Here is a 27,524-nt window from a genome sequence, read left to right as displayed (position 1 = left end):
AAATGTTGACAATTCAGCTGTCCGATAGTCGTGGGACCCGGCCCGTAGTCGTGCTTCGCGATGGGAGGGAGAATGATGACATATCAGCATGAAGGAGGGCCTGTAAATAGTAACGATCTGCTCGATATATCTGCACGTAGCAAGGCTGACATGGTGTGTGCCCTCTATGGTTATTTTTGGCAAACCAATAGCAGCCTAATCCGTTATAATGCAACCATACCGGGGGGAGGGGCACTTGCCGTGGACTTGCTGTGAGCCTGGCCAGGCTATATGCCACTTCTTCATCGGTCCATAGGCAGGCCGTGGGTTGACTACCAGATACGGCCGGTTAGTTATAATGTCTGTTTTATTGGCCCTGCGTCCAAGGAGAGGTCGCTTTATCTAACGGGGGGCATATAAAATGGTGGTTTCTCGTGAATCTCCGGTTTGCGGCAGACGCTTGGAGGGGGTTGAAGCTGATCACCCGTGCACCACTTAATATTACAAGCGTAACGGACGGTACGAAATCTAGCACTCGATCAAGTGAATAAGGACCGTCAAGGTGCTTGCAGCAGCAGTGCGAAAATTACAAAGAGCCAACACCGCCACAGTTTGAACTGGAAGAGCGATGGGACAGGTGTCAAGCACGGGTGCTGGCAGAACGCACCGTTATAGTGCAGTTCCATAACAGCGGTATCAACGAGGTGTATGTCGTACACTCCCAGCAGGTTGGCCGATTGGATTTGCTTGAAATCCCTCACGTAGCCACACACTCTTGCGCAAATTAGCCTGTTCAACGTGTTATCATAAAAAAGTTCTTTTTTTATTTGTAGCCAGCGCATGCCTTACAAGGCAGTGCGACCAGCGCACAAGACTATTGGAAGCAAGCAGGCACGTTCTAAAGTCTGGGGTGTCGTATTGTCCAGTGTGTGATTAGGAACATCTGAGGAGAAAGGAGAAAGGGGAAAGGGGAAAGGGGAAAGAGGAAGAGCGGGAAGTTGGGACGATCTGCGGTAGAGTTCGTCCTTACGCAGAATCCTTTCAACCATCCGTTTGTAGAAGTATACGAGACCGAAACAGACGGCCCAATGATATTGCAAAGCACGGCACCGAAGTTCTTGTCAGCCCGCGTCGGCCCGAAGACACCGCTTGTCTCTCACGGACGGTGCCGCTGACATTGAGCACTTCAACCGGACCGAGAGCCGTGACTAAATCAAAATGGTTCGCCACATTAGAGCCATTGGAGATACGCCATACCGATACATTACCCAAAGTGTTTTTTGGTATGTCAACGTCCCTCTCTCCCAGACGGGTTGTCTGCGAACTTGTGAGTGTGTATCGAGAAGGGCTTCCCGAGTACACAAGGAATCCACCTCCCAGCTGTTTGCCAACCCTTCCAAGGTCGAGAGAGGCCCAATTAAGGAATTGGGAACACTTGGCCATCGCCTTGCCCAAAGCGCATGACGTCGGCGCGGGCTTCTTGCGACCAGGCTCACAAGTGTATTGGTCCTTCGTACTTCTGACTTTCAGACCTGATGCAACCCAACGCGACGCCGCAGGCAACCGAAGTGGTTAGTAGGTAAAGGTAGAGGAAGAGACAGAGAATCTTCAGCGGAATGCTGCCGTCGTCCCGCGGCGTGGTATGTGATGGAAAGTGGTCGTATGCATGGTTCGATAGACGTGCCGGATTGGATATGACTGCTTGCTACTGCATAACCAACTTCGTGTTGTGGTTGGCTGTCGTGATTTGAGAATGGATGCTGCCCAGTGGCTATGTACTTGACTATGGTGGAAAAGGAATATCGAGTCTCCACCTCCCTTGATTGCAAGCCGCGGGCACCCCACATGCATAACTAGTTGCATTGAATTGCATCGCCTGGTTCAACAGAACTAGAGTGAAGATGTCTTGTATGTACTTCGAACCGACCATCCTGACCTCGGCCAGTAGTCGAGAAAGCGGCGAGAATCATCTATATATACACGCGGCATAGACCGGGATGCGAATGATAGCCACAAGTTTGCTTCGGCCCCCCCACCCCATGCACCACCCAAACCAATGTAACCACCTCCTGGCTCAGTCTATGTGATGCTTCTCCAGCGCCGTGCCCAGCCGATGGAAGAGCCCGAGTAGGCTTTGTGAGCTGCCTCGGGGACTTGCTTACATGCACAATAACAAAATATCATACAATGCAACCCCGTCGCCCGCCGTCTATTCGCAACCGCCAAGTTTCCATACGTCCGAGATCATATTATTCATGCGTCTTCGTTAAAACGCGTGCCAAGCACCCTCAGTTGGAGCCACTGATCCTAGTTTTCGGGCCCCGAGTCGCACGCTTCTTGGTGCTTTTGTTCTGGTTGTCGCTTCCCTCGATAAACTTGATCAAGTCATCGATGCTCCGAGAATCGATGGCCGGCGTCTTGCCCCCTCGGGGCTGCGCTGGCTCCACTGTGCCAGTACCCGCACCGAGAGCCATGTTGCGCGTCGGGAAGCGGATACCAGCCCGCAGGCGGCGCTGCTGAGCGTCCTTGTCGCGCTTCGCTATATTCACGGCATTTTGCGTCAGCTGCTCAAGCCAGCTCTCGGCTTCCTTGGTGTTGTTATTGTCGGGCCCCAGCGTATCTTTGAAAATGTTGTAGCACTCGCGCATCTTACCCAGTGCCGCCTTGGACTCGTTATCCAGGGCAAGCGCCTGCGCCAGTTGGAAGAGTAGGCTGGCCGCGCTCAAGCTGTTCTTGCCCATGACACGCTCGCAGACGCCCAGTGCTTGCTCGAACCAGAGCCGCGACTCGTGGTAGGCTTGCATGTGCTGCAGCATCACAGCAGCGTTGTTGAGCGTGGTGATGGAATCGGGGTGATCGGGGCCGTAAATCACCTTCCACAGATCGAGCGCGTGCTTGATGTAGGACAAAGCTGTCTTGCTATCACCTGATCCGTGCACAAATAGACTCAGGTTCAGGTAAAAGCTCAGCGTCTCGGCAGAGTCGACACCGATGGCGCGCTCTGACACAATGATGGCCTTGCGGGCCAGATCCACGGCTGCTTCCTTCTCCTCCAGCTGATAGTATATCTGCGCCAGGTTCGAGTAGGCTCGGGCAACCTCGGGGTGCAGGATGCCATAGATTTGCTCATGGAGACTCAGGGACTCGAGCAGAAGTTCTTGGCCGATCTTTCGATTGTTCTGCATGATAGAGTGACGGCCGCCCTCGAGGGCTTCCTCAGAGATAGCGCTTCTCGGTGCCGAGTCCTTGACGATGGGCACTACGTTGACAATATCATCCGCAGTGAAGGTGCAAAGCGCATTTGTCGACGAGGCGACGGAAGCTGGAGATCCATCTCTTGCCTTCTTCTTCTTCTTCTTGCTTTCGCCGCTCGCATGACCGTTAACGCCATTACCAGTTCCGTTGGCTGCAACCTTGGCAGCCTCGGGTTTGCTCTGCTCGGCATTAAATTGGAAGTCCTTGTACTGCACCTGAAGACCAAGCTTCAACGACACCTCACGGAGGAGTTGCAAATGCTTGATGCGCGTGTGCCAGTCGGATTCCAGAGTGAACCTGAAGCGACGCGCAATTTGCTCTTCCATCTCCGCTCGCAAACTTTCAGGCGTGGTGTCTGTGAAAGCCAAATCTGCCTCGGGGTACAACGCCTTCATCGACTCATCGACCTCTGCACTAGGTTTGGGGTTCAGCCCGAAGCCCAGCAGACAGTTGAGAAGATGCGCAATGCATGTAGAGGTCAGCGGCATTGGAAGATAGCGCAGATACTTGCCGGCAACGTGCTTGAATGACCGTGAAACCATTTCCTGTATGCACAGATCCCGCAGCGGCTGAAGTCTGGGACCGTCGCAGGTGGCCATGACCTTGGGGAGGTAACGAACGTTGATACCGCGCTTATGCATCATGCGAGTCAGGGATTGTCCGTCCATAGGGAAGGGTTGGTCTGAGTTCTTGATGTCGTTAACAAACTCGGGGATGACGGAATCGCGAAGGTAGGTGCATGCATTTCGCACATCCTGCTCATCAGCGGCCAGTTCCTCCTTTTCGGCATCGGTCTGGGGTACCTGTCCGCTGAAGGCATCTGGGTTCAGAGCGAACTGGAATGCAGAGGCGTCGATACGGTTCTCGACTTCTGCCTCAGCACCTTCATCTTCCTTGGATTCACTCGGGTTCTCCCCTTCGGTCCCAGTGGTTTCCGTCTGCTCCGTAATGGCAACTTCAGGCTTGTCCTCGGATTCCTTCTCAGACGCATCCGCAGGCTTCTTCTCAGACGCCTCGTCCTTTGACTGAGCCTTAGTATCGGACAGCTGCTTCTGACGTTTGGCCAACTCGGCGTTGACCCATTCGGCCCACTTTTGCGCCCTGAGGGACTCGACGAGTTCTGGTCGCAGAACTGTCATCCGATGGGGGTAATCCGAGTCTTTCTGCTCCTCGTACCCAGTGGATCCAACTTCCTCCATCCATGAGATGTCCAGGGGCGTGATGCGGTACAGATCCAGCACGTACTTGCGCCCATCTGTGCCCATCAAACCCTTGGTCTCTACGCTTGCTTCCAAGTCAAATCGCTTGCCGTCCTTGTCCCAGACAGGATGTTTCTTGACTTTCAGAGCCTTGGACAACTTTGCAAAAGTGTCCACGAATCGTTCATCGGCTGCGACAATATCCTTACCCTCCACGGCGCCGTAGTCGATCGAGTTCTCACCGGGTTCTCTCTGCTTGAAGATACCCGGGACTACCGTCTGACCAACAATCCGCTTTCCGAGATAGTCAACCACCACGGTAGCGGGGCTGTACAGCCCGTCGATGTCGAACTGATTGACCAACCGCACTCCATTCACATCCTTGCCCGTCGCGATCCTGGCGGCATCATCGCCACCTTCGGTCGTGAAAGTGCCCACACCGTCGGCGCCGAATGAGAAGAAGACGTTGTTGTACACGTAAATCTGTGCGTCCCGTTCTTCAGTTGGGTTAAGGGGGGTAACTTCGCCACGGGCAACAAGTATGGCTCCCCGGGCAGCAGCATCAGCATAGTCGGCAAACAACTTGGACATAAACCTCTCTCGGAACACCCGATCCTGCACCGTCTCCTTGGGCAGCTCACGAGCCGATTGGAACTCTTCGTTCCAATCTCGAAGAGTGTCGGTGTTGTCCACGCCAGAGATCAAGTAGCCTTCCTGGGTTCGCGTGATATCTGAGCTATGTTGGGTCAACGCCGATGATGATGATGGGACCAACCACGGCGCAGCCGGGATAGCATTTGTCATCTGGAACGTTGCCATTGGGTCCCTTTGACTACTCCATTGGAGCAGCTTGTCAAACGACTCGGTGAAGGAGGGAGAGATCTGCTTCATCAATTTCAAGAGGGAATGGGCCGAGTGACCCTTGGGAGCCGCCCGTGGCAAAGGATCAAACTTTTGGTTAGACGACTTATTTACGTAAAAACCGCCTACATGTGATGTGATTTGGTATTGCTCGCCTTCGTTGGTAGTCACAAGCAGATACAGCAAGTGGCCTTTTTGTCGGAGATGGTACGGGGGAGGGTTCCATGGGGACAGTGCGATAGACTTGACTGTTTTGGGCGCAGGCTCCTCCTCCTTGGGCAACAAAGCTGCCGATGGGTTCGCCGGGGCGTCAAATTCGTAGACACTCGCCTGTACATTATCGCCATCCTTCGACGCAGCGGTAACGTTATCGAAAAGGGAGATGCCGTGCAGAACCCCGTGTAGGGTATCGGTGCGATCTCCAGCGGCGCCGATTAAGTCACGCGTCCGGATAACATGTATCCGCGCCTCCTTTTCTGTGTAAGGGTCCTCTACCAGCCGGATTTCTGACTCTGGCCCCACACCTTTGATATCCGACACCTGGATGAAGTCATTGATACGCTCGCCGGCGTGTTCAAGGTGAAAGCAGGAGTACTGAAATGCGGCGGGCATTTCGATAATGGATTGGCGTAGTTCATGGACTTGCTCTTGGGAAGAGACCTGTAAAGGAAGACTCAGCACTATCGGTAGATTGGCGGCTCTACTGTGGGATGGCCAACCATGATGTGAAGCTTGTTCGGCTCGTGCGGTAGGAGAATCGTCACGGGGAACAGAGCTGGCGGACTATCAGCAAACGCTCTTGAGCGACGAGAGTAGATGGGGGTACCTACCGTCGATGCCTTCTTGCTCGCCTTCCTCATCGGCCGTCTCAGCCTTCGACTCGGTCGAATCGGGGGCTTCGGTGGCCTGGCCATTGGTCTTTACTTCCTGGCTCGTCGCGGAAGCCTCAGCTTTAATACGAGCAGTGTAAGTTGCATACTCGTGCGTTGACCTGGGAACTCGAGGGATGCATACCAACAGCTGCCGAAGTACTCTCTTGCTTGTCGGCCATTATGCGGGTCTGCGGAGGAGGAGAGCTCGAGGTGGTGGTTGGTGGGTGATGTACAAGCCCGTGGCTGTGTAGAGGCAGAATACCGCTGCAACGACGCTAGAGTGGCCGTCAAGGTAAGCAGAGATGCGAAGAAAAGTTTAAAGGAGTATACGCACAAGTATTGTACAGGTGAGTAGAAGGAGCGGCAATGCAATTGGAGGTCATATACTATTGCACACAGAAACACCCCAGAAGATAATTTTTTATGAAGCATTTGGAGAAAAAAAGTTGCTAAAGCTCAGATCATCGAATCCCGGTGACGCCCGGTACCCGGCTAGTCCCCGGGAAATGCGGAGAGTCTTGCTTAAAGGGGCTAAACCGATCGTTTAATGCAGAATAAGAACCTTAAGGAATTCTTTTGCAACGTTAGTGTTCAATGAGAAGGAAGGCTTGATGACGGTGGTCGACCAGTAGAATGGTGTCTCTTCACATGTTTAGATGTTTAGACACGCATTTCGCATGCACATATCTTGTCGCTTCAAGCCCCTTAGTCATTAATCCATTAACCCAGCAGTCATGATTTATCTGTTGGACGCATTTGATCAATTTTGAACCCTGTCAGAATGCATAAAACTGTCGGGTCGAATTGGAGCATTGGTATTCTATGATTGGCTACAGGAGTGGGAGCTTTCAGAGTCCAAACTCCACCAGGCCCAATAGGAAGTAAACAAAGATCCGATCAACACCAATTTATTGTAATCATCGCATCTCCGAGAGTATTATCTTCCATTCATCGTCGATTACAACAGCAGCAGCAGCAGTGATGCATCGACTGCTATGACAGATCGTTGAATCACATTGCTTCTGCATTCCCGCCGCAGTTGCTTTTGTTGATGACAAAGGACATGCTTATTCAACATTGACCTTCGCAGCTTTGCTTTACATATATGTAGTCTCGGGCCTATGAGACGCTACTATTGCATGCATATTTGCCCTACATTATTGCTAAGCATTACTTATAGCTATGGAACCCGACCCGACACCGCATTGGTCACGCGTCCGCGTGGCTAAAGAGCTGGATCGAGGAGACCGTTGGACTGCCTCGCGCTGTCATCGCTTGCTTCGGCCGTTGGTATCACGAATCGCTTCGCTCAGAAAGGACCTAACAGCACTATCCAATCAGCCTTTGGAGATCATTGGTAATTCTGACAGAGCCCAGAGGAAAAGGCAAGCTCCAGACTGCGCTTGGCTGCTTCCTCAGAAAAAGGTTCGACGCACATATTCTCAAAAAGGTCCAGATCGACCGGCTTGTGGATCAATGAGCATAGAACCAGATGTGGGGAGGTTCAAGATTGCGAAGGATTTGCAACATGCTGCCGCAAATGTTGTCCCTGGAGAAATAGTAGCTTTCACTCCACTACTTCGCCGGGCAAGAGGTCACCATATGTCATCTCCTACGCAAGCACCAGAGACTGTCAGACCGCAACATCCCACTGGAAGATGCGGCAGGGCCGGAAATGGAAATGGACTTGTTGCCCTCGAGCAACGCCTCACATCATTGCGTTCTGAGCTCTCGCCGGCGAGGTACAACGACTACGAGTCAATATTCAGGGGCCTGGAAGCGTTACTCAAAGCCACCCAGCGAGAGCCGAGAGAAAGGCATGGCGCCTCGGTTTTTCTGGATATATGCCTGCGGCGGCTGCCTCAGTACATTATGGGCGTAGAAGCATGGGAGGCGGCAGAGGCAGAGAAGAACAACACCAAGTCGATGATCGAGGATGCAAACGCGTCTTTCCAGATCTACACCAAACTTGAATCCCTCGGTGCATCGAGTCACGGATGGAGGCAGCTTAGGACTGTCGTGAGGGCTGATGGCCTTAATGCTGTCAAGACTGCGGTGGCCGAAGGACTCTTCAGCGATGAGTTCACCATGTTGCTCACCGACCTCTGCACCGAATGCGGAGCAGCTGCCGAGGTTGACGACCTCATCAGCGTGTTTATTAACCGTCGGTATCCTAACCCGTCAAGTCCCGAAGCTACATTCGCAGAGGACAAGGCATTGTATCCGCTGTTGTACCTCCGGGAGCTCGAAAGTAAGACGGGCCGGTCAGCTTTTCTCCTCAGACAGTATGCGCAGCTGTTAATGAATGGCTGTCTTCCAGTGGAATGGCTGGCCACCGGTGAGTTTGAGCGAGTCTGGGCCTTAGCAAATCGATCCATATCACGAGACGCGGCGGTCGTTGACGCGGTCGACTTCTTGGCCACCTCCATCTCCTTACTGTGTTTGAAGCGTTCTCCCTTCCACAGGGGTGAACAGCAAGGCTTGGAGAAGGACATATCGTCTGCCAGTCAACATACTCTGACGAGTGCATTGGCTATTCTATCAGCAATGGGCGTTCTGGGCGAGGAGGCGTTACAGACCAGCGCCAGCTCACAAACAAATCTCAAGAATATAGCACGCATCAGTCGAGCTTTAGCTTATACCCTGCAGGCCTCTGTTGTTGAGGTCCAACCTTGGAAACGTCGGCGGGATAGGGTCAGAGGAGACTTGCTGAGCTTGGCAACCTTCCTATCATCGACTACATCTCATCGCGAGCAAGCTTCCTCTTGTAGTAGGGATGCCATCGAAACACTTGGCAGCTTCGAAACGCGAAACAAGATACCCCGAACACGACACCACGCCATGGTGTCACTCCTATCCTCAGTAGCTAAGATTTGTAGCCGCGGGGCTTCCCAAACATCTCACGACTATCTTGAGACTCTCTGCAGGCGCCTGGGCACTCTAGGAATATCAGGCAACATGCTTAATGGCATCAAAAGCGCCGCAGCCTTTTCCCTCGCTCAGCAAACAAACAACGTCCGCGATTTCATCTACGCCGAAAAGCTAGCTTCAAACCGAGTGAATGTCCTAAACAGCCCTCAGCGTGCCTGCCAAACAGACATTATTTTTGTGGGCTATCGATGGGAAGATACAATCGGCGAGTGGGTGACCGTCAGCCCTACCGTGGCAAAGAAGCCAACCCGGAGGCGCTCCCTGAGGTCATCAGCAACAACAACAACAACAACGACGACAACGACAACGACAACGACGACGGCATCAAACGATCGAACAGATAGGGCCGAGTCGTCAACTAACACGGAAACGCCCCCCACTCGGACACCCACTCGGACACCCACTCGATCAAGCGGCATGATGTATACCGTCGCAGGTCATGCGCCAAATATGGACACTATCCAGGTTGGCGATGTCGAAATAGGAAAAGCGTCGAACGAGACTGGACATATCGGCCCTACAGCTTGTCCACGCCAACCCATCTACGAGTCATCTACTATTCTATACTGCCCAACTGGGAAACTAGGCACTTGTGATATTTCAAAAACGACCTCTACAAGTCGAGACGAGCTATGCGGCGATAAAGAGAACCAATATGGAACATCGTGGAATCCACAACGGCGCACTCGAAAGGGAATCCCGCTGGGCGTGAAGCGGCGTGTACGAATATCAGGAGGACATCATAGCGATGATGAGCTTGGAATATGAAAGCACATCACCGCTACGGAGATCTGATCAATGGTATTTGGAGTGGCCAATAAAGCATATAACATCTTGGCTAGGCCGGCACTTGACTGGCGTGACTGGAGCATTCCAAGCCTGTTAAAGGCAAACCTTCTCAAAGGATGCACATTATAACTTGGAGTTCGCTCAGGTCTCCCATTCAGTACGACAGAGACTGGGTGTCACATCTGCCGAGATTTGCCAATCAACAGGTTTCGGGTGTACGACGAAACACTGTGAAGGGCGATGGACACTGGACGAAGTTATAGGATACACGATTTACGAGGCGCTTTATGCCGAGTGTCAGGAGTGTTGGATGGAAAGTAACAGCGACAACTTGGTCAACGATACCCGCCCACACGTTGATTTATCTTCGGACGTGTCCGGTTAACATTTTGCAAATAACCAAGATGCTAGTCAATCATAAAACAACGTTAGATTCTGCTCCGCTATCTCACGCAAAAGAAAAGCAGCAGTTCAAGAAAACGGATTGATTCCACATCGGGAAGTGGGCTCGGGAAGTGGGCGTGGAAGCAGACAGAAAACTTCTCTGGTTCGTCTCTTCTGTTGGTTGCGGTTGCAACGTTCAAGACATGAAACGTTATGCCTCGAGTTTTCTTGTTTCAACCTGCCTGCCTCCCTTGAGACCGTTGACATGAGTTTGCATGGCATGATTTACGCCGGGTTATCGAAAATCAAGATAAGGCGTATCGCAGCTAGAAGGATCTCGAAGACGGACGGACGTTGATTTTCGGATAGGGTAGCCCGGATCGTCAACTCACCTCTCCCCCGTCCGCCCGCTATTTCTAGGAAGCCTCAATTTCTTCGGGAACTAGCTCAGGTTTCGTGTGGCACGGATGAACGGCCCCTATTGTGATATCAAAATCCTGGAGTACGTATACGGGTCGGCGGTCACTTCGTAGTTGTAGATTTGCAATAAGAATGCGCAGGTGGGATCTGCTGCAACTTCCACAATCAATCTCTCGCTCTGCCGGGGGCCAAGTCTGAAGAACGAAAAGCACTTTATTCCACACTTACGTCGGCTCGGGCGACGTCGTCGAAGTCGGAGCCATTTCCAAACCGAGCTTTTTACAGCCGCACCTTGCTCAGGGTGGATACGAAGATTATGACGAGGTTTCTCCACACAACATGAGAGAGGCGTACCACGTAAGCCTTTCCCAGGGCCTCCAAGTTCAAGTCACGTCGGTCAGTCATTTATATTGAATCGTGAGTTGAGATACTTGACACCTGGATAGTTGCAAGTAACGAGGTTTAGTCGTCGGGTAACTTGAGACGGTGCGACTAGACAAGCATATTGTTTTCGTGAATACCAGCGAGCCAACATCGCAGATCCTTCGGCGGTGCGATGCGGATATCTATCCGCCCAGCCTACCGCACCATCGGAGCATGCATCTTGACCGAAAAGTCTTCTTATACCGGTTGAGGAATGCGGGGAATTGTGAAATCATTCGAGTGGCACACAACTGAGCGGCTCCTCTCAAGATGTCAAATTTAAGTGTTCGCACAAAATGTTTGACTTAGATGAGTCAGGTAGGCAATATGCTGTGATCAGCTAGGTTTAGTGGTGTGGTTGTTTCCAGACCTTTGAAGCTATCTTCCTCATTGGGGGCCAATCATACTTGATTCGAGCTGCCGTACGATATCGACCGACTGGTGGCGCTCGTAGTTGCCGCCTACTGCATTTTACGAAAAAAGCGGAACGGCTGAGAAAGCTGTTTCAAGGTGCAACATATGACGTACGTAGTCCGAATCTGGAATCGGACGGACACTCGACGTGCGATGAGGCCACATGATCTGTGGTATCGGGCTGATCATTGATCAGATCTCAGCACAGAAGATTTCTAGGATTTCCTGTGGTGGGAACCCGACCACTCATCACTGCTAATGCCGCATAGTTAAGAAAAATCGTAGAATGCGAATGCAATCCGAAGACGTTTGAGAGTGAGTTATTCCAGTAAAGTTTAAGCGGACGGAGCTCTGCTGTTTAGACCGTCTGCCAATGTTAAATGGGAAGACAAGTTCCGCTCGGTGAATAATGTAGTTATCATATGCAACTACCGTGGAATTAGCATGCCTGCGGCCATATCCAATGAATTAATCAATCGATGAAGATGTTCGTCAGGGGTCTCCCTCGCGTTGTCTGCACGTGTGGGGGATTTCCTGCTCCAATGCCAATTCTGCACTGGCATTGGCAGGTGCAAGGGGCAGAGAAGAACCGATCAGCCAAGGTCGACATAGTTACCAAGCGACAAAAAACGACGAAATCCCAGGTCCACAACCGACGACCTGCGGCCTGCTAGTTAATTCTGAGCCGTGATTGGTCCTCCGACAAGACGGTGTCGTTTCAGAAAACCCGACCCGCCCCAAAGACGTGCTCAATATTCGTGCGAGGTCAAACGACATTGATAGGGCCAAACATCGGCCACGCGTGCTACCTAGACCGACGCATTGACAACTGGCTCTCGAGCGACCAAGGGCTGCCTAGGGCATTGCGCTGGACCTTGTTCGTTGAGAAACTGCCTCGTCATCTATCGCAGGAACTGCCCTGTTACCAGGAATCCAAGGACTTCCCCAATCTTCCTGATGGAGCCCGAATGATCTGCAACTAATTGAGGCGCTCTGAAGACCTGCCTACGACGTACAATGGGGGGCCGCCCGCTGGCTGACCGCTGACCGTACCTTGCATAATCCACAGCAGGTACGAACGAAATCATCAAATCCTGCAGTTTCTGATTGAACGGCATTGGCAATCGTCGCAAGCCACTGGGCAGAGAATGCGCTCGCTACCTGGTCAGCTTCCAAAATTGGCTGAGTCTCGAGTCGTGGCATGTAGAAAACCCCCTCCCACAGCCCCGAACCGCTGGGATCTCCAAGAGAGATGGACCGTGCACCATACCAGCATCCGGCCTGGGCGCCTGGATCATGGATGCTACCCGATTAGAGTGCAAGGGACAGACAGCACCGTCTTAGCGTTCGTACCATTGGCGGCGGACCCTTTTGATCCAATTGTATGGACTATTTGGTTGCTTCCTATTATATCTCTGGCACCGCCTCCCGCCTTATATTTGGTTATATTGCGATCTACTTTCTTCGTTGCCGGTCGTACTGAACATACACTTTTCCAGCGCCATCTAGTAGTGCTAGCTTCTTTTGCTTCATTCTTTCGAGACGAACTCCCTGTTCGTGCTCTTGACTTGCAATCTTTTACGTGGCCGTCTTCATTCCACCTCCATATCTCTCATTTACCTTCGGCTCGAGCCGAACTGCGCCTGTTCACCTTTGACTTATTTGTCTACCGAATCTCCCTCGTTGCGTCACCCGCTTTCTCGACAATTCGACCTGACGTGTGACGAAGACTCGGTTCACTGTTCTGCCCTTTTCCAACAGCCGGCTGTCACTTGTTTAAGAACACCCCCAGACTGACTGCCAATTGAAGTTGATCTTTGTTGGCTTGGTGACCATTGTAAGACGGCAACTTGCGGTACAATCCTCATGGGCTGTTTTTAACCCTTCGACCACCCTGTTCACAATCTGCAAGACCGGCAGGTCTTGTGTTTTCTTTGGACCAGTCCCCGAGACTAGACTTAGACCGATATTATGGATATACGCTCTTTTATACAACATCGAAATATCAAAATGGCTTCTCACAGTATTCGGGCGGAAGGCGGAGGAGGAGCGACTGCAGCTACTGAGGCAGGGACTGGGGATGCTTCCGGCTGGACACCCGATATGGAGAACGAGGCCCTTTCGAACTATCTTCTCGTCATCTGTGGTTCCCTAGCGGTGGTCTTGATCGTCTGGCGGGTGACACATGTTATTGTCACCTACGTGCGGATGGTTGCTTGTCTTACGAATGACACACAACGATACTTCGCATACCCGTCCACCAAGGTTTCCTGGTTCAAGAGAAACATTCTATACTCGCCCATTTTCAGCAAGCGGCGAAACCGAGAGTTCCAATTGAGCAGTGTGGCCAATATGGGCACGCTACCGACCCGCCTACAACTCCTTTTCCTCCTCGGATACCTGGCAACCAACGTGGCCTTCTGTGTTATCAACATCCCTTTCGCAGGATCCTTCTCTGATGCCGGCAGGCAGTTGCGAAATCGCAGTGGAACGTTGGCTACAGTAAACATGGTGCGTACTTGCACTGGCAGCACTCGCCACTCTTGATGTGCAGTAGTGGGATGGTTCACTGATTCTCTGCAGATCCCTCTCTTTATCATGGCCGGCAGGAATAACCCGCTGATCAACTGGCTTGGCATCTCCTTCGACACTTTCAACCTTCTGCACCGCTGGTTCGGGCGGATTGTTGCTGCGGAGGCCCTGTGCCATACTCTCGCGTTCTATGCCGTTTCTGCTCAGGCAAAGGGCTGGGATGTTGCGGTTCGAGGTTCTTTAGCTGTGCCATACCTCATGTGGGGATTCATTGTAAGTTGAAGAAGGTAATGTATGTGCCAGTTGACGCGTGCTGATAAGAATTAGGCCACGTGCGCCTTTGTTGCTCTCACAATTCAAGCAGCGAGCATCTCTAGACACGCTTTCTACGAGACATTCAAGATTATGCACATCGGACTTGCTGCCCTCGCCGTTGCTGGCCTTTACTACCATTTGAACCTGAAGGATTTGCCGCAACTGAAGTGGCTGATCCCCGTGATCCCCATCTGGATTGCTGATAGACTTGCCCGCTTCACGCGCATCGCATGGCATAATTTCGGCTGCGGAGGAACCAAGACTTTGGTAGAGGCTCTGCCGGGCAACGCATGTCGTGTTACCGTCACCATGGCTCGGCCGTGGACCTTCAAGCCCGGACAGCATGCTTACCTGTACCTGCCGACGATCAGCCTCTGGCAGTCGCATCCATTCTCACTGGCTTGGAGCGAGGAGGCAGAGGACTTGAACGGAGAGAAACTGGCTATGAATCGACAGGACGTTCTCGCAATGCGCAAGACCACCATGTCTTACGTCATTCGTGCTCGCACCGGCGCAACCGACACCCTTTATCAACGGGCTGCATCACAGCCGGAGGGTCGATTATGGACGACTTGCTTTGTGGAGGGCCCCTATGGAGGTGTGCACAAGATGCACTCGTACGGTACCGTGATGCTATTTGCCGGCGGTGTGGGTATCACTCACCAAGTACCCCACGTACGTGACCTCGTTGCCGGTTACGCTAACGGCACCGTGGCCACCCGCAAGATCATCTTGGTTTGGATCATCCAAAGCCCTGAACATCTCGAGTGGATTCGGCCGTGGATGACGGAGATCTTAGCCATGGACAAGCGACGGGAGTGTCTGCGCATCATGCTTTTCGTTAGCAGGCCACGCTCGACCAAGGAGATTCACAGCCCGTCATCAACCGTTCAAATGTTCCCCGGCCGGCCCAACATCGAGACCCTCATAGGCATTGAGATGGAGCAGCACATCGGCGCCATGGGCGTCTCCGTCTGTGGGCCTGGTGGTCTCTCTGACGAGGTGCGCCAAGCTGTGCGCAGAAAACAGTATAATGGCCACGTTGATTTCGTTGATGAGGCTTTCTCATGGTAATGAGTGGTCTAGGTGTTGAAAAACTGCTACGGAGTCATTTTGTCCATGGTTGGGGGGGGTGCATTTGCAACCGGGCACCTCGCGATGTGCTCGTCTTCTTATTCTTCTACTTTTCTACACCACCTTTATTCCCCTGTGCATATTCTTCTGGTCTAATAAGAGACCGCCCAGTCAAATCCTGCTGTACATGATTATCCCCCTTTTTTTTCTTTCCCTCTTCCTTCATTCAAACTGGATAGAAGCATGACGGCGGCGACTTGGCCGTCCTACCGAGGGCGTATCATGATGAATGCAGATCTCAACGCATGACCTATGCCAAACTTCGGCTTCGCCGGCCCGCCTTGAAATCATTGTTGTGCATGTTGGAGTATTATTTTAGCTAAATGACACTCTTGACGTTTGCCCAGCTCCACCTGAGCTGAGTGATGGATTCAAGTGACGTCTTACTCAACGCTGACTCTTGATACGATGCTTGCATGGTTCATCCCCGAACAACTTTCCGCGAGTTGCATTGACGGTACTTGTAGACCATGTCCCCATCAACTCCATTTCCAGCAATTATCGGATCGATCTTATCGACAGTTGATCGATGCGCTCAGACTATAGTACCACGGGGACGTTCTGGAAAACCCAGTCCTTTCTTTGTCGGAAGTTTTGTTTCAACTTGCATGCATGATGATCCCTTTGAAAGAACACTGAGCTCTGCAGTAGTGTCACAGCTATTCCCCGATAATCTAATGTGTCCTGGGACGATCCATTTAGGGCAGTGGCTCGTCTGGAGGGTTTCCCTCATCAGTCTTGGGATGGATGGGCATCTCGCGGTGGCTGGTTGAGGAGACGCAGGGTCCTTTCTTTCCTTCATTGCGAATTCAAACCGAAAATTGAACCTACTACTGCACGTCGGAGGGCAATATCATCAATACTGCCACTTTCAATTCTTTTTGCCTGTATTGCCTGACACAGGATCTACCATCAAAGTCAGGTACTAGTATGAGGGAAGCTACCCTGTAGTGGAGTTCTCAGCGACTCAGCAACTTAGTTGCCAATGGCGGGTAATCGGTCCGTCAGCAGCTCTCAGCTCCGATGTTTCCAAACCCCATGGGCAATTACGCTGCCCTTCCATCATGTTGATCCACTCGGACCCCGCGCGACGTAACGTCGCTCCTTCCCTCACTGCTGACAAGGCTTCCAGGCACACTCTTGCTCTCCATTGAGAGAACACTCTAAACATCATCTCCACGGGCTGTCATTTCCTACTACAATACAACAGCATTGGTAGCCTTATCGACTTGCCGCAGCCAATTCACCTTGGACTTGGAGTCAGTCAGTCGGCTTCTTGAAAGAGAGCACAAGGCAACCGCATTCACCACGGTTCTTTCGGTTTGGTTGGGTTCAGAGACGGACGTTCGCTTTCGCTGTGGTCAAGACCCCGTTATCCCGGCGTAGTTTGAAGCTTGAGGTCCGCTTCTTTATCTCGAGGACTCGGTAGGCAACGGTAAACTACTTTAGCAATAGTCCTTAGCCCCCCTTACGAGATCCTTTCATCTAGGCCATATTCAGCGCTATCTTTATCTTCGAGAAGCCCCTCAATCCAAACCGCAAGCCACCATCGTCGACAGTCTCCGTTGACGGACAACGTGTTGTCGTCCTTGGTGAGATCCAGCTCATCGTGATCAGAATACCATCGCCGAAAAGCCCAGCGTCCCTTGAGGAGACGAATATCCCAAAACACCGGCAAACCACCCTTCACACATAACATCCACCGCAGGTTGCCACGATGGGTCTCGCATACAATACGTATCTCAATAGCAACAAAATCTACGGCTGTAAGAACTGCAAGGCGCACCTGTCGAACCATGACGACATCATCAGCCGCGTGAGTAGAATTAGCTGTTCCATCGCTCCCTATACCATGCCTACGCAGCCGACCGGTCATATATCCACTTCTCTTCCCCTCTCTCTGTCTCTCCTTCCAAGCATATTCAAGTTAGAAGACAATTCACGACTGCTGACACATATCACGGGCAATCAGAACTTCCGAGGCCAACACGGTAAGGCGTACCTCTTCAACATGGTAGTCAACGTGGAGACGGAGGATCCGATCGAGCGGTCCATGACGACGGGCCGCCACATTGTACGCGACATCAAATGCAAGCAGTGTAAGGAGACGGTGGGTTGGAAATACGACAAGGCCTACGAGTCGAGCGAGAAGTACAAAGAGGGCAAGTTCATCCTCGAGGCCGAGTTGCTCTGCAACGTCAGTTAAATGAGTGATAACTGGTGGGTGGTTCGCTTGGTTGGCCATCAATCATCGTCACTTGGAGTAGTCCGGCTAGAGCGTTGAAGGACTGAAGAAAGTCAGAGACAGTGAGACAGAGAAAATGTCCGTCCCCTAGCCCCACCCAGATTACACAGCATAATGGGTATTTGCATTGGAACGGGCGTTTTACCCTTTACGGATCCAGACCTGTTAGCATGTTTGAACCGAATTGATTGGGCTGGGCCATGGACATGGAGATTGGTTCTGGCGTTAAGGAGATTCTCACACTATGTTTCACAGTCATGGTGGTTGACTATTAAGTATCAGCTTGATACTTTACATACCTGCTAGGAAATGAGCAATACGTCTTTTATAAGTAACATGCGCGCATATTAAGTCTAGTTGTTGGCTTTCGGTTCTTACGGTTTGGCAACATTAACAACTGGCCATTGAGCGTCAGAACGAGATTGCAATGAGTGGCTTGCGACAATGATGGACTGATACGATTGATAGGTCAACTCTGTCTACCTAAATGTATGTCTACCAGTTGCTACTGCAGCGCACACGGGCACTGTATATGGTATAGAGTGTATGAACCTCTATCGGACGCAAGAAGTCTGGTAATAGAGTCAAAGCAGCCAAAACCCAACGCCAACCCAAGCCAATGCACCCACAGCCATCCTCCCTCATGCAGAGGCAACGAAACCAAGCATAGCCACCCATATAATAAGAAAGATCAGTACAAAATGAACACCATTGTCATTTATCCTCTAGTTGTGTTCAATGGGCTCCTCGGGGAGCAACTCCTCGACCTCTTCGTCCTCAACGCGGAGGAACTTGAAAGGCGGCTGGACAATGCCGTTGAACAGGAACGTGAAGTAGACCAGCAGAACGAAACCGACGACTTGCAGCCACTTGAACGACTCCCAGCCAAGCCCGAGGGAGACGATCCAGATGAAGAGGGTACGACACGTGTCAATGGTGCTTCGCGACGTTGCACTGACACTGCGGGTGACGGAGAGACCAAAAAAGTTGAACCCGCTGAGGATATTGGTTAGTATGTTGACGTGTACAAGTGTATAACGAAAGCAGTGGAGGGGGAAACTTACCCGATGCTGATCATGATGAGGAAACTTGACACCAGCACAGTCTTGTACTCGAACATCTGTCGCAAACCCTCCTCCATATCAAAGATGCCGAACCGACCGCTCTCAGTCCGGCCGATGGTGAAGTGCAGAAGCAGCATGCCGATCAGCGTGACCACAAGCCCAAACAGGCCCTCCCAGCCGACGACGGTTAGAGGCTCGATAGACGAGCGTTCCAGAATCCACTCCTCGAGCACGAACTGCGTCGCGGTGAAGATCTGGGCACCGGCAATCAGGAGGACGCCAACGACGGCTCGCACGGCGTCCGACACCACCGGCTCCTCGGCAATGCGCTTGGCCAGGTCGGTGAGAGACGTGGCTTTGGATTTGGTATCGGGGCTGATGGCACCCGCAAGCCCGACGATGGCAACCCCAAAAACGACACCGACGAGCGAGGTCCACTGGAAAGCGTGCAGTCTCCTGCGGAGAAACACAACACTGAATAGGCCGACGAACAGGACCAGCGCACCGCGAGTCATCTGGTAGATACTAGCTGCCACCATCAAGAGACCAGCGTTCATGAGCGTAGTGCCGCAGATGTCGCAGATGGCCGGGAGAGCAAGTAGCAAGATGCGCGCACCCTTGAGCACGCCGGCGTCTTGCTGCTCATGCGATAGGGGTTTGGGGGCTCCATTGTTGGTCAGCGTGTGGTCCGAATCGTCGTCGACCGGGTCTTGGGTGTTGAGGGGGCTGTATCCGTTCTCAGCGGGGCTTCGCCTGTTGGCGTATTTTCGGTACAGAGACATGGCGCCGACCACGAGCCAGCACCCCGTCTCGCCGATAAACATTTGCAGCGTCTGCAGCACCGGTTGCTCGAAGTTGTGGCGCTTCTTAGGGTCGGGGTCATCACAGTTGCGGACGCAGTGGTTGTCCTGCGTTGGGTGGGGTTGGAGGTTAGTCACCCTGGGATGTTGACTTGGGGAGGCGCATCAATCTGTATACGTACCTGAAACTTCGTCAGGAGCGTATTGCACACTCCCGTGAGCAGCATCATGCCCACCAAAAAGGGGATAAGAGCTTTGGAAGGCATCGCGGTGGTGCGATGGGTTCTGCGCGGTGTGGCGGTCGCCGAGATGCTGCGTCACAGCCCAGGGATAAGACCGCCTAAGGATGTAGAGACACTCAATTTACCGATGATGCTTGATGATCCGAATAAAGGATGCACAATGATGACCATGAAAGTCCAGTCTGCTATTGGAATACAGTGAAGACAGATTGAAACTCTGGAAGAGGTCCTCAGATACGAAACCGGAGGTCAAGGATCACAAGCCATGTAGCTGCCGGGGCCTGGCGCATTAGCCGATTGCATGATTCGGACCTACCTGAGTCCCGGCGGTGTAAGTCCACAGTTGACCACTGTTGCACCCCAGGATGACTCGCTGTAACCACGACACGTGAATTACTACATCGCCTTCCGAACGTCACCATTCGCTCAAATCAATCCTTGCATTTTGGAGTTTATATACTTATAGCCGTAGTGTTCAGTCCATTATATGTACTATTAGAAGCGTACACACAGAGGCAAACCCCCCTACCTGCCCTAACGGGTACTCAGCCTATTCGTCTACCATCAATGACACAGCTTCAACACAGCGGTCTATCCTCATTGATCAATTCGATCACATTTGTGTGAAGAACGTGATAGCTCTCTTGATCCGCCAAGTGCTTAGAATATCGTCAAATATTATTTATTGTGCTCTACGCATGCTCAGACTGCCTTTGTACAATCGTATATCTTGTTCGCAAGGTCTAGCTGTGTTGGAAGGGGTATAGACTACCTCGACTTTTCCGTATGTAGCGATGCGTTCTTCTTCTTGTCATTCTTTGCCTTTTTCTCATTTGGGTCCTTGTCATTAATATTGTTCCAGTGTGGTATGCCCAACTCTTGGTCTCTCGCCAAACGCTCGCGATCTCTCTTTGTCAAAGACACACCTTCAATCTTCTTCACATTTTTGCCCTCCACACCCATCACAACACCAGCCAGTATCGCAACAATGCATGCCAGACACACAAAAAGCCCGGTGGACCAGCTAGGTCGGTCATAGCGGTTCAATGCCCACATGAAGGTTGATAGACAAATTTGGAGGATGGTATTGGCTATGCTGTTCCAGACAACGAAGTCGAGCTTCCACAGCTTCGTTGGCGGTGCTCGCTCTCCTGTTGGCGGGGCTTCAGGAATTGCTTCCAGCGGCAAAGGCACGCTCTCGGGCAGATACTGGATAGTCGTCTCCTCAATATTCTTGGGCCCCAGGTGGCTAGGGAGATTCTCGGCTCCTGCCAGTCGAAACCAATTCCGGTGAACACCAGCAAGTTCTCTCAGCGCGTTCATATTTTTGCCCACACGCCACTTGAGAAGTAGAACCAAGTCGCGAATGCGCCATGGAGCAAGACCAAACCCAGTGACGCAGAACAGGCCGTTGAGAATCTGCGAATCGATCTCAATCCAGATCCGCCTTGGCGAATCGATTGCATTGCAATCGGTATTACCGTTCGATTGCCTACACATGGCGGGCCCGGCACCACACAGAAGCAGGAACAGCATACCACCCCATGCGACCACATTCAGAGCGTATATGGTGAGGAAGAAGCCGAAACCCGTATTGTAGAAGTTCCAAAAATCGATGCAGCCATGCACAATAATTTCGCGCCACGAATACTTCGGTGGAAAGTGGTATCCGTTTGAGTATTCGTGAGCTCTCTCAATTCCGGATGCGACGCCTCCCGCCACAGTCCCTCCCACAATTTCCTGAGCCTGACGCTTATTCGGGTCTTCCACGTCGGGATTCGCGGCTGTCGAAGGGCCCGTAACCCCAGAGTTTCCCGTCATGATGCTGTCCTGCGCCGGCTTCCTCGTCGGCGAACTAGCTGCCGTATCTGAAGACATGTCGAACGGCAAAGACTGTCGACGGCCTGTACGCAGGGAGGTTTCGTGGAAGTCGGTTTCTGTACAGTGGCGTTTGTCAAATGTCGCTGGGATACCGTGGTCGTTGTGTGTCGTTGTGTGTCGCCAAAGCCTGCAAAGAAGCTGGGTCCAAACGAGTTTTCGACAAATTCAGGCGACGACCCGGGATGCAACAATCACGTAACTAAAAGATATACAATAATAATCCAGACAAAGAGAAGAGGTCGAATGCGGCGCTCATGCGAAGCGAAGTAGGCTGGTAGCAAAGCCGAAGCTGTAGCTGATGTTGATGATAGTGAGGTACGGGGAGGTGTCGAGGGATGGTGCGCTTTTGAGCAAAGCACACGCCAAATTGCAAGTGTCCGATTGAGGTTGCTTGGCAGTGGCGCTGTCTGCTAGTACTAACTCTAGGTGTCTTGGTTGGCAGCTCAGGGCCCGGACGCTACGAGGTGATATTGGTGTGGTTCTTCTCCACAGGCCGTGTCGTCAAGCTTGGTGTGTTTCAACTGAAAATGTTCTACTCGAACTAACGATGCATACAAAATGAGTATCATCAAAATCGCAGGTCAAGACCGCAAATTAGTCGTTGTACGTGGAAAAAAAGTGGTCAGCAGGGTGGAGTTGCACGAGAGATGAACTGCAGAAAGATGCTGTTTCCAGCGAGAAGTGTTGCTGGGGTGGCTCCGTAGTGCATAAATACCGGCTACGTCAGATCCACAGAGCCTGCCGGGGGGTGATAGGAGACTCCGGGGAAAAGGTCTAGATCGCAAAAGCAGGCTGTCGATACTACAGACTCTAGGGGACTACAACGCGATGACAACATCACACAGTTTCAATCCGTCTTTTTATCTGGCAACACTAACTTTTAGACCGGCAGTTGAAGCTGCAAATGGGAACTTTGCATAACGGGAAATGAAAAGCTACAACTTCTCGCGTCATCGCATTTAGCCTTTGCGTTGCCTAACAAGTATAAATACATCGCGGGCTCGGAGCCGACTTGTCTAGCGTAGAAGTGCTAATAGACCTCACGAATACGCGGATTCTTTCGATGCCTGTCACACGTAAGGACCAGTGGGGATTTTCTTCTCGCAGTGGATTCAAATCCACCGAGGTAGTGCCTCGAGTTGTGAGCCATGATAAGCTCCAACTCGACTTGTATACTGTTCAAGTGCAGCATGCAGACTATCCACCCCAAAAGCATATGCTTCATACACTCAACACCAATGATGAATTGAGTTTGTAATGTCACGATTCCTCATATCAACATACACATGATTGCGCATCGCAGCTAAGGTAAGCCCGTGCCAACCTTAGATTCCAAATGTTGTCGGGAATGATGTCATCCCGCTGCGTTATGTACAAGTCTTGGTTGAAATCGATTATCAGCTCTGCGAGCGGTGGCCATACTAAGGTGCGAGTACGCGCGGGGATCCAATTTGGAGATGGACAGAAAAGGTCGCATCGAGATTAGTTAGTTGGCTCTCAACACCTTTGGAAGCATATTGAGCACGATCCATATCCATGCGATGGACAGACTATCAAATGACGATGATTCATCTACACTGCTTGCTTATAAAGGTGCCGGCTACCGTGTTTCGTGCGTGTCGAGTTAGAAACGTTTATCATGATGTAACGTACCCCACGGTCCAATTGAACACTTTCGCGCATTTCCGTACAACCTAGGTTTTATCCCTTATTTTCCACCTTCTACAATGGCACGTAATTGGGAAGAAAGCGATATTCAATTAGCGCTTCAAGCGCTTCAAAATAACCCCAAACTAAGCGTACGATCCGTAGCACGGATCTATAATATCCCTCATACAACCTTACGTCACCGATATCGCGGCGGTACTTCACGACAGGATATACGATCACCAACGCGACGCAGGACGCGTCGGTATTAACTGGGCTTCGAGCTTCGTACGACGACAACCAGACCTCCGGACGCGTTTTAATCGAAGAATCGACTACCAGAGAGTCCTCTGCGAAGATCCCGACGCGTACCGCGCGTGGTTTTATCTCGTATGGAATACAATTAATAAGTATGGAATTCAAGAGGAGGATATCTATAATTTTGACGAGACTGGGTTTCTTATGGGTCAAATCTCATCCGAGATAGTTGTAACGACCTCTGATCGACGTGGAAGACCTAGAGCAGTACAGCAAGGGAATAGGGAATGGGTTACAGTTATCCAGGGCGTCGGATCGGACGGCTATACTATCCCTCCGTATATCATCTTTGCTGGTAAAACTCACCTATCTTCGTGGTACGAAAATAGCCTACTACCAAAGGATTGGGTTATCGCGGTTACGAAAAATGGCTGGACTACAAATGAAAGAGGCGAGGACTGGATTCGACATTTCGATCAACATACAAAGCTTCGTACGAAAGGTGTTTATCGCCTCTTAATTCTCGACGGCCACGAGAGCCACCACTCGACCGCTTTCGAGCTCTACTGTAAAGGGAACTCTATTATCACACTCTGTATGCCTGCTCATTCGTCGCATAAGCTCCAACCTCTCGATATCGGCTGTTTTCGTGCACTGAAAAGAGCGTACGGTAAAGAAATTGAGGATCTTATGCGGGCACATATTACCCATATCTCGAAGGAGGACTTCCTCTCCGCGTTCTTAAAAGCGTTCCAGGTAACTTTTACGATATCAAATATCCAAGGAGGTTTCCGAAGGGCAGGACTCGTACCGTACGATCCGGAATATGTGATTTCACAGTTAGATGTGAAGTTACATACTCCAACACCTCCGGGTACCTCGTCTGGCCTTCCTATTATCTGGGAGTCGAAGACCCCAAATAACCCAATTGAGGCACAATCCCAGACCGAATACGTGAAAACCCGAGTTATACGGCATCAAAATAGCTCTCCGACAGCTACACTTACTGCACTTGACCAGTTTGCGAAGGGTACGACGCAGGTTATGCACCGGCTTGCTCTTTTAGAGGGTGAGAACGCCGCGCTTCGAAAGGCAAATGAGACACTTAGCCGGCGGCGTTATACGAGAAAAAAACGTTTACAGTATGGAGGATCACTTCGTATACAAGCTGGAGAAGATTTACAGTCTCAGAAGCTAGTTAACGGAGAGTTAGATAATAAATCGCGCTGGAGTCGTAGTCGTACGAGGAGGCCAGAGATACTTCAGCAACGCTGTAGGACGTGCGGAGAGCCCGGTCATAATATGCGTACTTGTCAGAATAGTAAAGAGATATCTGAAGAAGATAGTTCCGAGTAGTTTTAATTATTTTTTTACGTTATAGTTGAATTAACTTATGTCTTATTGTACGAGGTCTTAAGAAGTGTTCAATTGGACCGTGGGGTACGTTAGGGGTTTTAGTTTCCGAATGAGACTCTCAACCTGTCCCACTTCGTAGGGTTTCACTCACCACTTCACCGTCCATCAAGGAACCACGGTTACTAGAAGATATCTATCTGCTTGTCAAGGCTCTTGCATCGAACCTAGAAGAACCGAGCAAATCGCTTTAATCCCCCGCATGAGCGAAGTGATGCTGCCAACCCATCGCTGAGCTCGAACTCTCGCTATTCGAACCATTCAAACCATCCAAACTATATAGACTTGTAAATTACTGGGCGAAATCGTACAGATGGGAAGCTGTGTGAACTTTCATATATGAAGCATGTATCTGAAAATGCAGGCATGATATTGTAGGGGGAGTCCTTGCGCCTGCTGTCTAGTCTAACAAAGCTTAAACTACTGCTTGAATTGCCAGGAGTCACCGCCTTCCACAAATAAGGCCCAGTTCTAAATTCACCTTCATTTGATAAGTATCAGATGAATCTCACCAAATAGCAGACTTCATCTTAAGCACCATCCCTTGTCTATGCGGAAATACAAATTGATCCCATCCCTCACATATCAACCCTACTCTTCAAGATTGCCTATAATTCACAGTTGCATTTTCACATTCCCCTGCCGGATGTTCGACGCATGATGGCCGATCAAGTTCGCATCAACGAATTGGTCACAGCAGTTTACGAGAACCTCGAAAACCAGCACGACTGGACAAACCTAGAAACCCATTCTCAGTCGGCCAACAACGCTGCTCTTCCGCGGCCTATGATTACGGGTCTCCCCCCTCGTCGACTGTATCTACATCCAGACGATCAGATTGAGATGCTCAAAACGCACTCCATCAATGAGATCGAGGAGACACCAATTATGGAATGGGTTCTGCCCACGCATCTTAATGAGAAGTTGACACTCAAGGAGTTTGCGGCTGTATTTGATTCACTAGATTCGCTGCAACCTTCAACTCCAGCCCGTCCAAAGCGAATGCTGCTGGCAACAATTCACGATGACTCGACGGTTGTCTACTATTTTATACACGACGGTATCGTGAAGCCTCGACAGAATTAATATGAACCTGGTCCAGCTCAATGTATTCGGCGACGGGGTTTCATTACAGCTTGAAAATGATTTTCTGGACCTTCATTTGGTCCAACAGCTTACGGCCTTGGACGGCCTGATGACACAGGCATGATGTTGTCGACATATCATGCCTCGGATGGCCAACACAGAATGTCCAAAGACTACTGTGAGAAGGTCTTGCTTCTTGGCAAGCGGTTTGCCGTGTAGGGAGTCAGGGTTCTTACGGTGCGAAACTGCGTCATACACAGTGCTCCTACATTCGCACAATATCAGCATGATCAACCCGTAGTCTAGGACGTCTTACCCGATTATAGATAAGTTGAAAACGGCACGGTGAACGCCACGGAAACGAGGAGAGATAGCTGGCTCCGTCACGATATACTCGAAGGTTCTAGCTTTCTAGGCCACAGCCTTAACGAAGCTAGGGGCTTTACCTCCAATACATTGCCCCGGCACTTGCTTCGTCGACTTCATCATGATCAACAAGCATCGAACTTCAAACATACAATTGCAGGTCCTGGCAATCACCCCATTTTCCCCAACCAATTTGCCCAATATGTGCCTGTATCCAATCCACTGCACTGTAGACGTGCCCACTTCCGTGAGTTTCATACCGGACTCCAAACATCTGGTATAGACTCCCTCTAACATCTGTCATCAAAGGTTGCGGAAAGTTCTAAAGAGACATTCTGGAGAGTGCCGGAGCCTTGGCATCTAATAGCGACTTCTCCTTCTGTTCTGGTCACCACCGTCAACGGCTCTGTGTCAACTCCCACAATCGCATCGAAGTCGCCTACCCAGCTCCTCGCTTCCCCCTGCGTCGGCCAGTTGGGGTAAGAATTGTTGCAACACATCAACTAAGTCCAGTTCTTCGCAGTGCCTGACGAGCAATCGGTCCAGGACGAGCCGGCAATCTTGGCAGCCGCCAACCGGACGATACTGGTTAGACTATGCGGACCACCATTAACAAAGTACAGAGTCTGCTCACCGCGTTGGATTTGGCCATGCTCGGGTTTGGAGAGATGCAGGATATTGCGGCTTCTCAGTGGGGCGTACATGGGACTACACGTGAGAGTCTGGTCGAGGACAAACTGCACCACGGAAGAAGCTTGAAAGGGACTGCTGGCGAGGGATACACGGCAAGTGCCCATTGCTAGAGGCTGACGAGCATGAGCATCTCGCGCTTTGCAACGGATTCACATTTGACTCGAGTATTATACAGCTAGACTTCCTTCCCGGCTATGATACCAATTATTTTATTTGCTACCTGCAACGTGGTACTGGTGTTCTAGATATCACTATTCACGTTTGATTTGTCGTTGTATCCATATACCCAAGGTCCCATGCCACCAAACTAACGGAGCTGGG

The 27,524-nt window shown here is 51.2% G+C and overlaps 7 protein-coding genes across 7 annotated transcripts; 4 read left to right on the top strand and 3 right to left on the bottom strand.

Moving 5' to 3' along the window:
- Positions 1-2,267: 2,267 nt before the first annotated feature.
- On the bottom strand, positions 2,268-6,345 carry BCR38DRAFT_405490 (clustered mitochondria-domain-containing protein; the record flags this gene model as incomplete). Its single annotated transcript, XM_040857963.1, has 4 exons — positions 2,268-5,954; positions 6,014-6,069; positions 6,125-6,244; positions 6,309-6,345. The coding sequence occupies 4 exons, from the start codon at positions 6,343-6,345 to the stop codon at positions 2,268-2,270; spliced, it is 3,900 nt and encodes a 1,299-aa protein (XP_040719764.1).
- Positions 6,346-7,248: 903 nt separating this feature from the next.
- On the top strand, positions 7,249-10,019 carry BCR38DRAFT_93242 (uncharacterized protein). The gene has a single exon (XM_040865778.1). It carries the CDS (start codon positions 7,349-7,351, stop codon positions 9,863-9,865), a length of 2,517 nt encoding a protein of 838 aa, XP_040719763.1. The 5' UTR covers positions 7,249-7,348; the 3' UTR covers positions 9,866-10,019.
- Positions 10,020-13,630: 3,611 nt separating this feature from the next.
- On the top strand, positions 13,631-15,448 carry BCR38DRAFT_332161 (ferric reductase like transmembrane component; the record flags this gene model as incomplete). The annotated part of the gene is made up of 3 exons (XM_040855123.1): positions 13,631-14,038; positions 14,111-14,332; positions 14,387-15,448. The coding sequence occupies 3 exons, from the start codon at positions 13,631-13,633 to the stop codon at positions 15,446-15,448; spliced, it is 1,692 nt and encodes a 563-aa protein (XP_040719762.1).
- A 1,777-nt stretch (positions 15,449-17,225) lies between these two features.
- Positions 17,226-17,714, top strand: BCR38DRAFT_333857 (Yippee/Mis18; the record flags this gene model as incomplete). The annotated part of the gene is made up of 2 exons (XM_040855264.1): positions 17,226-17,324; positions 17,481-17,714. The coding sequence occupies 2 exons, from the start codon at positions 17,226-17,228 to the stop codon at positions 17,712-17,714; spliced, it is 333 nt and encodes a 110-aa protein (XP_040719761.1).
- A 477-nt stretch (positions 17,715-18,191) lies between these two features.
- On the bottom strand, positions 18,192-20,141 carry BCR38DRAFT_463297 (uncharacterized protein). Its single transcript, XM_040862638.1, has 3 exons — positions 19,800-20,141; positions 18,818-19,725; positions 18,192-18,749 (listed from the first exon to the last, which is right to left on the bottom strand). The coding sequence occupies exons 1-3, from the start codon at positions 19,881-19,883 to the stop codon at positions 18,479-18,481; spliced, it is 1,263 nt and encodes a 420-aa protein (XP_040719760.1). The 5' UTR covers positions 19,884-20,141; the 3' UTR covers positions 18,192-18,478.
- Positions 20,142-20,627: 486 nt separating this feature from the next.
- BCR38DRAFT_332895 (uncharacterized protein) lies at positions 20,628-21,680 on the bottom strand (the record flags this gene model as incomplete). The annotated part of the gene is made up of 1 exon (XM_040855186.1): positions 20,628-21,680. One exon carries the CDS (start codon positions 21,678-21,680, stop codon positions 20,628-20,630), a length of 1,053 nt encoding a protein of 350 aa, XP_040719759.1.
- A 4,035-nt stretch (positions 21,681-25,715) lies between these two features.
- Positions 25,716-26,144, top strand: BCR38DRAFT_333315 (tRNA-splicing endonuclease subunit Sen15; the record flags this gene model as incomplete). The annotated part of the gene is made up of 1 exon (XM_040855215.1): positions 25,716-26,144. The coding sequence occupies one exon, from the start codon at positions 25,716-25,718 to the stop codon at positions 26,142-26,144; it is 429 nt and encodes a 142-aa protein (XP_040719758.1).
- Between the last annotated feature and the right edge of the window lie 1,380 nt (positions 26,145-27,524).

This window comes from Pseudomassariella vexata (assembly GCF_002105095.1).
Source record: "Pseudomassariella vexata strain CBS 129021 chromosome Unknown BCR38scaffold_2, whole genome shotgun sequence".
Classification (NCBI taxonomy): Eukaryota; Fungi; Ascomycota; class Sordariomycetes; order Amphisphaeriales; family Pseudomassariaceae; genus Pseudomassariella; species Pseudomassariella vexata.
Note: the sequence above shows the minus strand (reverse complement) of the source record. Positions and strands in the feature narration are given on the sequence as shown.